Genomic DNA, 12,976 nt, shown 5'->3' with positions numbered 1-12,976 from the left:
ATTTATCTGATTGTTCACTTTTCTGCCCCAATGTGTGTTCACCAGTACACAATACTCCTTATCCGTTAATCTTTAGGTAAAGAAGTTAACATTTCGAATAAAGAAACTTGCCACGTAAATATTTCTTTATTACACGTCTATTATACTATCTATACTACTCGTAATATTCTAAATGCGAAAGTAACTCTGTCTGTCTGTCTTGCTTTTACGCCTAAGGGCTAATTTTTCAATCGTCGGATAACTTTTAACTGAAGAATAAACTTGTCATTTTGACACATTGCCCATACTGAAACTGTCAATGTGACAAACTTATTCTTCAGTTAAAAGTTATCCGACGATTGAAAAATCGGCCCTAAACCACTGAAGCAATTTTGATATAATTTGTCATAGAGATTGAATCCCGGGAAAGGACATAGGATAGTTTTTATCCCGGTTTTTGAAACAGGGACCCGCGCGGTAAAGATTTTCTGTGTCAGACAAAATTCGACGCGGGCGAAGCCGCGGGCGGAAAGCTAGTTTTAATATATTTCCAAATACGAAAAAAGACCCCATTAGGTTTCAGTGGCTAATCTAAAAATGTATGGATGAAGATAGCTGAATCCATTACTCTTTAACTAAAGTATCTTTATTTCGAATTCCGTAAAGGTCAGACTTGTTTTACATATCTAACTATTGAGTTATTATGTTCCTTCGTGTTATCTTCATTATATTAATACTTTAACTTTTCTTTAAAATAAATTATTAGTAAATACACGCCCCTGGATTGCGGTTTCTACCGCATACATATTTTTCAAGCTGTTATAAAGAATTTATCGCGCGTCCCGCGAATAAAAACACGGTCGTAAAATCTAAACTATTTAACTACTCACATTTCACCGCAAACAAACAGGATCTTTACGTTCCTAACTTCAGAAATTATTTTTCATACTTTTCACCCCTTTTAAATTATTTATGACTAGTTAAATACATAATCGTAGAGCTGATGACCGTTTGGGCAAAAAAGTTCTCGAGTGGCGCCCACGGGCTAGAAGACGTAGCGTGGGCAGGCCCCCCGCTAAGTGGACCGACGATCTGGTAAAGGTCGCTGGAAGAACCTGGATGCGGGCAGCGCAATACCGGTCCTAAATCCTTGGGGAAGCCTTTGTCCAGCAATGGACGTCATTTGCCTCAAACGAACGAACGAAATACATAATTATTATTGTTTATTTTACGTTTTGATAATTATTCAGCAAATTAAAGCTAACATCGCTGACTATCCAATTACCCACATTATCCACCCAGGTCTGCGCTTATCCAACTAATTACAGCCATCCAGCCATTACCGTTAGCGCAGCCATCGCGTTCTAAACCGATTGTAAAACGAAGCATCCCGCGGAGCGTTAAACCGTAATAGTTTAGTGGCCGTTAAAACCGGAACGTGTACGGTTAGGGTTGGTAAAGGTCAGAGATAGGCTAGTGTATGTTGTGGGTAACACATCAATCAACAATATTCATAGTGTTTTTGGCAAATAAACGTTTTCAATTTGAATTTGAATAGGAATTCACTGAGTAGTTCATATCATTAACCAATTAACTTTGATGTCAGCTCTTTAACCCAAGTCAGCATCCCAGAAGAACTAAAGAATGCGAAAAAAGCCAAATAAAGAGTCAAATGACAGTCTGCTGTTGGATCCAAGCCTTCTTCAGGGAGCACCGCAAAGCACGATTCTATCCTGTCGCCAACCAATAGGTACTATCTTCTCGGAGTTTCTGGTCCAACGACCGAGGTGTATCCTACATTTTCCAGGATGTAGTTTTAATTCAATAAATCGTTTACCTTTGCACATTTTATCGGTTATTCGACAGATATGGCCAGCCCACTGCTAGGTACTTTATCTTGCTACATTTTCAGACCATGAGTTGAATGTCCAGCAAAGCTCAATATCAAATCTGTTTACGAAGTATACTACTCAAGACCCTTGAGAAGTGACAATTACTTAGACAGCCCTAAGTTTCTGTGTTTGAAATCGTAATAGTAAAACGCCCGTTACCCTAGCCTTTCTAACTAATGCTTTTATAAGCCCGGTAGCCTTGGCATAACGCTGACTCAGCCGGGGGACAAAAGGTCCCCCAGCCAGTTAGCTGTTACACCTGAATCCTATTGTGACATAATAAATGGCGATGTCAACAAATGGTATAAAAGATTAAGTAAAAGCACCCTTGTATAGTCAGGATTTCAGTTAATTTGATATGAAAATGTTTTGGAAAATAACCGCTAACGATGAATTAACCACCCACGAGTTGAGGGAACTCTGTATTTACTCTTTTGTCTATTTCATACAAAGTCATATTCTGCAGAAACAAATTTAATCAAACAGCAAATGTTTTTCATAATTTCACCTTTGGTCCAATCCTGAAAATGTGAAATAATTATTCTGTATGTGATAATCAATCTCTAGAAGCGATCACGCGTCAAACTTAACTATAACTTGCACCAAAGGCTTTAAGTAGACTTTTACAGAAAATTTCGTTCCTACGACTTATTTATTTAAAACTTTCCAGAACCTGCTACAGTCATTCATTCAAAGATAATTTCAAGTTTCTTTACTTTCATGACCTTAAACAAGCACTTTAAATTAAGTGGGCAGGACACATTGCCGTCTGTAATGGATGTTCTTATACGAAATACGTGTAGTTACGTGAAATTAAGTTAGAGACAAAGGTCAAAGCTACGATAGGGTTGGCTGAAGGTCCACGTCTAAATTGTTGACTCGTGCGACTAATGACTGGGAGGGCTTATCGCGCCGACAAATGTTATCCTACGAGTAGGGTCGCCATGTCGAACTTTGAAACATATTAGAAAACCATAGACTCAATCAAAAGCGCAACAAAATAATGTCCGCTTAGACCGCGTGGTCGATCTGTCACGGATTTTGAATTGTTTATTATTTCTTCTCGGATCTAGTAATTTTTTTTTTAAATAAAAGTAGCCTAAGTTTCTGAGTTCCAGGTTGAGTGTGGTCATTTTCTTCTCAAGGATGAATTAAAATGAAAAGTTCATACTTGATTAGAATGAGCACAATCTCTTATTAGAAACTGGGCTTAAGATATTCCTTATAGCGTCAGTTACTTGCCAGTAAAATTATGTCATAATAGGTTCAGGGTATGGCTGAAATTATGCAATATTTATTCACTTAATTTTATAAAAGCCGTGTTAGCTGCGGTCAAACACTATCTAGCTTGCCTTGAAAACTAGCGAGCGAGAATCGGCGGGTGGGAAATTGTTTTTCTTGCTTGGCTGCGTTGAGAAACATGTACAATGTTTTGCTTTCTAGGTGACTGCTCTTTACAATTGAGCTATCCGAGACTAAGCTCTGTATTCTGAAAGATTCAGACTGCGATTAAAACTAAATTGTAGGTGTAGGTTTTATGGCACACTAGCTTTCCGCCCGCGGCTTCGCCCGCGTGGAATTTTGTCTGTCACAGAAAAACTTTATCGCGCGCGTCCCTGTTTCAAAAACCGGGATAAAAACTATCCTATGTTCTTTCCCGGGACTCAAACTATCTCTATGCCAAATTTCATCAAAATCGGTTGCGAGGTTTAAGCGGGAAAGCGTAACAGACAGACAGACAGACAGACAGACAGAGTTACTTTCGCATTTATAATATTAGTTGGGATGAATATTATTTATATTACACGATACCCGTATTTAGTTTCATGTTCATACATTCAGTACTGTGATTGTTTGAATTCAAGTCACATGTTTGAGACGAGAATTTACACGTATTATGGAGTTAAGTATTATTAAGATTAAATTGCATGAAAACAGTTTTAAGAGTTGTCAACTATATTTTAACTTGCAACTTGCTAGTTACTAAATTCTGTGTTTTCATGCAATAGTTACCTATACAGTGTGAGTCACGTTAAAGTGTACATATGAAAAAAGATGAAACTAGACCTATTTTTATCGACAAAAAAGAGGTCAAGAGGTTAAAAATTTTTATAGATTTTTTTTTCTTCCAATTACTTATTGTAAAGAAAACGTAATAACTTTTAAACTAAGCGGTATATCCTGATAAAATAAATGTTGGCATTTTTTGTGTATTTTATGTATTTTTTTAGTATCGCCTGTTATTTAGCATTATTACTGTTTTTTCAGTTCACTACTTAATCAGCCTTGATTTTTCTGACCAAGCGAGTACAAATCGAGACGAAGATTAAAGATACTGAGCTCGATCATTAAACTTTTCAAATAAGTAAGTTAAAGAAAAAATATTAATAACAATGTCATGCATTATCAATTTTATGTTAACCTCTGAAGAAACATTCCTCAAACGATTCCACCCTACAAGGCCGTAAATATTGATAGATTACAGTGGAAAGTAAACGGAAACATTTATTGTTATCGTTCAAATTGGTTGTTTGGGGACAGGTCGAGGCCACTCGTAGATCAGTTAATGCCCAATGTTTATTGGGGTAATGTTGATTTTTCCAATCGGTTTGCTCTTGACCTCGTTTAGGAAAGGATCAAATTAATACGATTGCCTTACACAATCGCACCTCAATTCAGGTTTATAGTTTAAGCGTGGTTTTGTGTGATCTGTAATCTGTATAGATGAACACTGGTTTTATCCAGAAAGGAGCAAATGCATATAGGGAGTCCCTATAATCGCGTTACATGCATACTGGGCATGTTGCTGCGACTTGTAAAGATTGAAAGTTACGAAATGGTTTTAGTTTTTCAGTGAACACTTTATTTCAAAATTATTCATTCAAGCATTTTGTAAGTGAAAATACATCCTATTTCATATCATTCCATAGGTAGTCTTCATCATCCAAGTTGAACTGTGGCATGATAATACCATTCTAAGTAATTGATTCAAGTTACGTTTGTTAGTTTGGTTTTGGACGATCCCGTGCTTTTGTAATTTTTATAATAGTAGGTAAATATCGATCTATCTAGAACATTATTAAAGCGGGAGTAATATAAAACCAATGATTGTCATCAAATCACTTCGCCGCGATATATCCACATTTTATTTCAAATTATGGTATTGCCGATCATATCGTGATAACGCAATCGCGATCAAGCGCATGCGGACAGCCCATAAACTTCCAAATTGCCCGCCGAAGGACATGTTATTAGAGTACTGACTAGTGACCGCTGTTACGAGCCATTTTTAAAGTTTTCCATTTCATCATGCCTTTAAATGCCTGTCGAATAGGTTCCATAAAAAGGAATAGCTTGATGAATCAGCTTGTGATAGAATTTTACGCTGGTGGTCCAACACTATTTAAGATCTTCATACTGATAGATGTCTAATAAAACTTATTGTACATTAAATTATTTATCTGGTGCTGGTGCACCTGTAGATTGATAGAAGAAACGTTTTATTCATCATACATACATGACCTATCTAAATTCATGTGACGTATAATATTATCTGATCGATTTAGTACAATTGAGAACCGTCTCCTTTTTAAATTCGGATAAAAAAACGTGTCTCAATGGACTGGCAAGTCACATGTCCTAATGTTGCATGTGTCTCGCATCTGTCCGGTCACTTGTAAGTGATAAAAACAAACAAGTAGCAGCCAACATTCGTGGGTCACGGCCACAAGTCACAACCCCGCCCGCCCATTTATGATATTCTCATAGAAATACATGGCTCGCATGTCTCTAGCTAGCGTTTGACCTTTGCCACCTACAGCAATTTACATTTATTGAACTTGTAATCTGCGAAGTGTAACATGTATTTTAATTAAATAGCACAGAATAATAATAAGTACTGTAATAGATGTAAAGGAAAAGTGGTGGCTCGGTATAGAGTGAATGATTTTGTTCTCGAATCGATTACGAATGCGATACATTATTTATTACCGCTAGGAACATGAACGCATCTGTATTTTTGTTATATGAAAACGAATCTACAGATTCATATGGTTAATTGTGTACATAAATGATTTCATTATTTGATTAATCCAAAAAAGTATTGAAAAGATTAACGGTTCAATGGAAAATATTTTACCTTACATAGGTACATATTGTATTACATTAATAAACTGTTTTCATCAAGTTTGTAAAACATTTCCACCATCCTACACGAACTACACTAATGTTATGAATAACACTTTATTCCATGAATTCGATTAATTTACTAATGCTTTACTAACTTAGGTGTCTATTTTCAGTCAATATTATTCACTGTTTTGAACTTCGCTGCGCAAACAAATGACGGGGAACACAGCGAGTATGAGTTCCATCATTAACTTCATCTATGTGCCAGAATCACACCTAAGTTTAGTTAGTAGAACCACAGAATAAGTAATAGTACAGGTAGAACACGCAATGCTGATGCCTAGCGTTATGATAATACATATTTAATGAGTTAAGAGTATTTACACAAAGCAATGCAAATGCAACCTTTATATTACATGGTCGATGCATATAGTAGGTCATCATTCGCATTGCCTTCTTTGTTTCCCTACAATCGTAATCAGATCATCCGTCCATCGCAGGTCGCAAGCGGTCGGTCCCACGCTTCCCGACATCTTGGTGAAGGCTTACGCTGGAAAACTTACGATAGCCACAGCACCGTGACAAAAGGCTTCCCCAAGGATTTCCACAACGAAAAATCCTGCGCTGCCCGCACATAGGTGCTAAGTGCGTTGTTTTGTTAGTCTCCCAGTGGGAGGATGATTCTCAACGGTGAAGTCGTTGTTTCCGGTGGCTCCCCTCTATCTGGCAGAATCTCGTTACGCAGAAACTCATTTGGCATAACTCACTTGGCATAATCTTCTTTAACCGAATATTTATAAGGCATAAACATTGTTAAAAATAATCATCGTTTGGTAGAATGTTTATATACCCGAATTTTCCATGGCATACTTTTAAGATAGCAGAATTTTATTTGGCATAATTTCGATTAGCATAATGTTTCTTTAGCACCATGATTATTTGGCATCATTATTTAATGGTATTCCAATGGTGGAATACGGCTAACATTTAGAGTGCCTACCCAACTTTTGGGTTTGCGTGTTTTTTTAGTGAATTGAGTCCAGCCTAAGACGTCCTTTTCTCAGTGTAAGATCGGCATGATCCAGTCTTCAAATGTACCAACGAAGGTTGATGAAGCTGCCTTACAAAATTATTAGTTTTGAATGTATACCAAATGAGTGTATGCCTAACGAATTTCTGCGTGAAGAAGATTATGCCATCCGTTGTTATGCATAGTAAAATTATGATTAAAAAAGTTCTGCGAAAAAAGGTAGAACCGTTTCCGGTAAATGGTCGCTACTCGAGAACTTTTCTGACGCCAGCAATTCTGCTGCCTTGGTTTACTTCAGTTTTCCTGCGTATCTCCGTATTTCTGATTAGATTACGTAGGGAAACTCCGAGTATAGTTTTCAAGCCCGCGTCTGTAATTCCAGAGTTCCCCACCACCCTTCAGCCCGACAGGTCGTACTAATGACGATGACGCGATCGTGGGCATCATGGAGGAGGCGGAAGAGTTTATCTACATCTCTGTTATGGAATACGCGCCGGCGCAAGAGTTCTCGCCGAAGATTAAGTAAGTTCCTATAGCAAGCAAAGGTAACATTCCTGCCGCCCGTATTCACAAACGATGCTTGCTTAAGTGAAGCAGCAAATCGAACGCACAGCGTTGAATAGAGCTCTGAGTACGCGCCGGCACAGGAGTTCTCGCCGAAGATTAAGTAAGTTCATTGAAGTCAAGGGTTCTTGCTTGAAGACTTTTTTTAATCATGTCTGTCGGTATTATACGTGCCAAGAAGTAGGTATATACCTTGGTAAAAGGGTACATATCTACCTAATCCACCTTACACCATAACCAGTAGACCAGTAGTGAATATTATAATGTCAATAATCGACTTAGGCTACCTAGTACCTAAAAACGTAGGTTCTAGTTTGAAAGGTTTTAGTATGAAATGAGGTAATAGGGGGCTGTACTAAGTTAGACTAAGTCTATTTTCCTATTAATAATTACTTTAAGTGCATTAAAATCAATAATCCATAAATAAAAATATTTATATATTATTTAAAATTTTGCATGTGCATTACTCGCTTCGCCGCGCGTGCCCGCATAAAATTTTTATGTAGTAATATTAGGCACCATAGGTACTTACGACTACATAAGGTTTGACCGCTACAGTTTGCAACAGTGGCCAGAAAAAAAATAAAAACGATTTTTCTCCATACAAATTTTTTTGTCATATTTTTTTTAAGCATGAAATGCTCGTTTTTACGAAAAATGCATAATAACAAATGTTGATCAGCATTCAAAATGCTATCCAAAACAATTTTTGTTTCGATGAAATTATGATTTTCGATCGTATGTCCACCTATTTTTAAAATCAAACTACTGTGCGGCACAGGAGTTCTCGCCGAAGATTAAGTAAGTTCTTATAGCAAGTAAAGGTAACGTTCCTGCCGCCCGTATTCACAAACGATGCTTGCTTAAGTGAAGCAGCAAATCGAACGCGCAGCGTTGAATAGAGCTCTGTGATTGGTTCGTGTGTCACTCTGTGCTTCCACGCGCACTGTGAGACCTCATAGTAATGTTTGTGAATACGGGCGTGAGTGTCGCTGATCGTTGGTGCGTTACTTGAAAACCAACCTATTAATTGTTTGATAAAGTGTGGTGGTAAAACAACTTTTCCACTGTGCATTTAATTTTAGTGTTCAAGGACGAGTTCTACGGCAACGATCAATATGATTTAATCTTAGTCCTCTCTATTTATGATTGACATTACCGACTTAGTTGTTATTTAGGGCTAAGTTTAGTAGAATCCGAGACAGAGCAACGGGACTTTTATAGGTTCATGTCCCACATAAAAAAGTCTTAATCAAAATTGTCAAAGGTGACCGTTTTACTACTGGCTAATCTGGAAATCATCGGGGAAGACCTATTCCAGAGTAAATACAAATGAGTACCTAGGTCATCTTCATAGAAACGCACCGAGCGCGGTTTGTATGTGAGCGCGTCAATACGTATGCGGCGCGCTCACATACAAACCGCGCTCGGTGCGTTTCTATGAAGATGACCTACTCAATTGTATTATTTTACCCTATTGTCAGAAGTGCACGCCCTGTGGCTAAAATAATGAAGTGTAACGCTTCACTTTCCCGCCATAGTCAATGAAAGCATTCCAATGAGGGCTATCGTTTTTATACTTAACAGTTGGCACCCCTGGCGATTGACAGGACCTTACTCTACAGTGGCGCCATCTTAATGAGTGCAAATGCGATAGTCCTCCTACCACTTTAGCGCTCACAAGTTGGCGCCACTGTCTTCGCTACTAGCAAGTGACAGGACCTTACTCTACAGTGGCGCCAACTGGTGAGCGCTAAAACGATAGCCCTCATTGCAGGTTCTGGCCGAAGATAGACGACGCCATCCGGCGCGCGGCACTCGAGCACAACGTAAAGGTCAAGATGCTGATCAGCTGGTGGCGCCACTCGCGCCCTTCTGAGGCGTTCTTCCTGAAGTCGCTGCTAGCACTGAATCGTGTCTACCCTCGCGTGGATATACAAGTGGTCAGTTATGTCATATTAATTCATTCTTTATTTTTCAGTCTGTCAAGTCCCTATCTCGTATTACTTCCATCTAGGATGTGCGTCATGATAATCTTATCGACGATTTTAGACGACAAATGTGTGGGCTTATTGTGCAATATTGTGCATGTGCCATGGTAGGGGACCGTATGAATGAGACAAAGGTTGTTGTTAGTCGCATACCGGCACATGCAAAATCGATAAAAGTTTAACGTAGTGGGTTAGTGATTAATTCAAATTCTTTATTTTTCAGTCTGTTAATTTAAGTACCAATCTCGAACTTCATTATGTAGAACAGATCAGCCGAGCTAGGATGTGCGTCATGATACAACGTCGACGATATTAGACGACAAAAATGTGTGGGCTTATCGTGCAAAATCGATAAAAGTTTAAACGTCGTGGCGCGCATCCTAGGCTACAGAGCACATACAATAAGACTATTTTAAATAAGACTTCAATCTTCTGTGATATTGTTTCATTGACAACCACCTAAAAAACTTAGCTTGGTTGGCTATACAGGAATGGAGTAGTTTTAACAAGAATTATTAATCTTAACGTATTCAGTCAGTAGATTTCCTTCATGAGTTGCAACCGCCATACTATACTAATTTTGATTGTACTATCGGCAACAGTGTTAACTGCCCATTGCCAGTCATGTCATCTCGTTCTATCGCAAAGAATCACCATTTGATTAGAGCGAGAGTAAAAACGGAAATGGATAGTTAACAGTGTGGCCGTGTGTAAATTATTGTATCTAAAATTCTCCAGAAACGTTTCCGCGTGCCCTCCACGCCTGATCAAGACAAGATCCCATACGCTCGGGTCAATCACAACAAGTATATGGTGACGGACCGCACGGCCTACATCGGGACTTCTAACTGGTCGGGAGACTACTTCATAGATACCGCGGGCGTTGCTTTGGTGTTACAAGACGAGGCACACAGGTAAATATAATAGAAATAGGCTAACACTTCTAGGCAACAAATGAGAAGATCACACGAGAAAAACAAAGAATGTCAAAAAACTACAATTAAGAGAAAAAGTTTTTAAAAGTAATTTGAAAGTCTATATTTCTTTCATTTTAGACTCTTTTATGTGAAATATTGAAACAACTTATTACTATGGTAACATATGCTTTGTCTGTACTTCTAAAACTCGATTTGTTTAAATAAGTTTTAAGTTATGGTCCATAACATAACCGTTTCTTGTCATGAACAAACTAACACAAATTGAACTATTACACGACGAGGCGCACAGGTAAATAGAAAGAAATAAGCTAGTTTGTATAGGCAATAAATAGAACGTAGGTATATACTTGGATGTAGTGCTCACCCGGTATTTGGGAATATCCTTGAGCATTTGTCTAGCAGGCCACCGCTAAGTGTATCAAAAGACGTCCGCGTCTTTTGACTAAAACCACAGAATAATAATAAGTACTACGTCTAAAACTTACTACATATTTTGGCGCTTGAGTACAGCACTAACTTTTGATAAAGTGCCAAAGCATGAACACATAAGATAACAATAGGTAACGGAGTTAATATTAATCAATAGTACATAATGACGACGGCATTTGTTACAAATAAATACAATACAGCGTTTGTTTACTGTTGGTTCTAACAGCGCCCTCTGCGCTTAATTTTGCGATATAATATTCTTTATTGACGTACTTTTTATCTCGAAGTCTATCTTAACCCAAACTGTGTTACATAGTCTAACATAACTGTGTTAGATAAAACTGTCAACATACATGAATTCAATCGATATCTTTACTTACCCTCAGGACCGAAGGCAACTTCACGCAGGACATCAGGCGACAGTTGCAGGAAGTGTTCGAGCGAGATTGGAGCTCGCCCTACGCGATACCCTTGAGGTTATAGCAAAGTCTCACTACTGCATCCTTCGTAGTCTATAATATAACATATTTTATCTTATTACGAGAGTTTGACTTAAGTACTACTTTTCGAAATTTTAAATCTTTATTGGCATGATCTTAAAAAGACAAGTTGCCAGTATATTATTATTTATTAACATTTGAATTTATATTTATTTGTATAAATTCAAATGTTACCATTTATGAAATACTTAAATGTGATCAGTATTACTGCTCTACATAAAAAAGATACCAAAATTATAAATGTAGTGTTGTCCCTTTTTTACGATAATTTGTCTAACGAATTTAGTATTAAGGGTTTGGGATTAATGTGATTGGTTAGGTTTGGTCTTCAATTCTTTCGGCTTCTTGGTCTATAGTCGAATACACTTGCTCAAAGGTATTTTTGTGTGGATTTTCGAATTGTATGTGTATGTAATGACACATTGTGTTTATTTTGTGTTGAGTGTTAGAATAATGGACGAAATATACAAATGCGTGTCATATGTATAATATAAGCATGTGCCAACGTTACTTGGAACTTGCAGGTACAGTCGGTCTAAGCATTTTGGAGTTTAATTTTTAATGGTGTGATTTTTCGGTTTTTTTTAATTTCGGAAGCACGCTATTCGACTATAGATGGCGAGTTTAGAACCATAGTGATACAACTCGCATTTTATTATATTTACCATGACTTGACATGAGTTTACTTGCATGAAGGGCATGCAGGCCTATTCTCTTAAAAAACTGGAATCACTGTGGCTCTAACTTCGCCAGATATAATACATTATAAAATGTTCTGTAGATAGCTTAATTGCAAGTTTTACTTTAAATTCCTAATTAAAGGTTAGTGAGAATGACAAAAGCATTGATAAATGAGTACTGAAAAAATCTGAATGCAGTTAAAATAAACTAAAATCATACAGTGAAAACTATTGCAATAACTTGAGTTATGCGTGCACAGTAATTAAGTTAACAATGTAATTTGTCATCTTCCTATTTCGATGGATTTTCTAATTGATTGAGGATGATCGCTACACGTTTTTTGATAATTTTATAGTTTGAGAGTTAATGATTTGCTACTATCGAGCTGGCTGTGGTAGGCATGAATAATATAAATAAACATTATTATTATTATGTATGCTTTCCAAGAGTGATTCTATTCTAAAATGTTTCGAAATGATCTAATAAATGTAAGTTGTACAAAATACTCTTATTTACTTCAATATTTCGAGTAATAGTAAAGTAGATGCTATTTGATGCTGTATGACAGTGTGCCTTCAATTTATGAGTACTGTGTGATAAAATAGTAAATTATTCAGCTATCGTGACTTCAAATCACGACATCTGAGCACCATTAAATTTAACTACAAATATAAACAATATTATAAATTTCGTGTATATGTATAGTCAAACTTGCATATAAACTAGTCAATAAAAAGAAATTTTAACAGAGAATTTAATTTTATACCTACTTGCATATCATGTAATAAAGTTACCCTGAGGAATGATTGTTAAAAATTATATGTGGCCAATAAAAGCCATTCTA

At 37.1% G+C, this 12,976-nt stretch overlaps 1 protein-coding gene across 4 annotated transcripts in view; it reads left to right on the top strand.

Moving 5' to 3' along the window:
• LOC114352697 (phospholipase D3) overlaps positions 1–12,939 on the top strand; it is a 53,007-nt gene extending 40,068 nt beyond the window's left edge. For all 4 annotated transcript variants that reach the window (XM_028304370.1, XM_028304369.1, XM_028304373.1 and 1 more), the window contains exons 9-12: positions 7,412–7,551; positions 9,371–9,536; positions 10,323–10,498; positions 11,338–12,939. In XM_028304370.1, coding sequence (XP_028160171.1) covers positions 7,412–7,551; positions 9,371–9,536; positions 10,323–10,498; positions 11,338–11,434 — 579 coding nt within the window. In that variant the 3' untranslated portion in view covers positions 11,435–12,939. The remainder of the gene's footprint in view (positions 1–7,411; positions 7,552–9,370; positions 9,537–10,322; positions 10,499–11,337) is intronic.
• The last annotated feature ends 37 nt before the right edge of the window (positions 12,940–12,976 follow it).

This window comes from Ostrinia furnacalis, unplaced genomic scaffold (genome assembly GCF_004193835.3).
Source record: "Ostrinia furnacalis isolate ACB-3 unplaced genomic scaffold, ASM419383v2 OfSCF1416, whole genome shotgun sequence".
NCBI classification, from domain to species: domain Eukaryota; kingdom Metazoa; phylum Arthropoda; class Insecta; order Lepidoptera; family Crambidae; genus Ostrinia; species Ostrinia furnacalis.
This window is presented reverse-complemented; position numbering and strand designations above follow the sequence as displayed.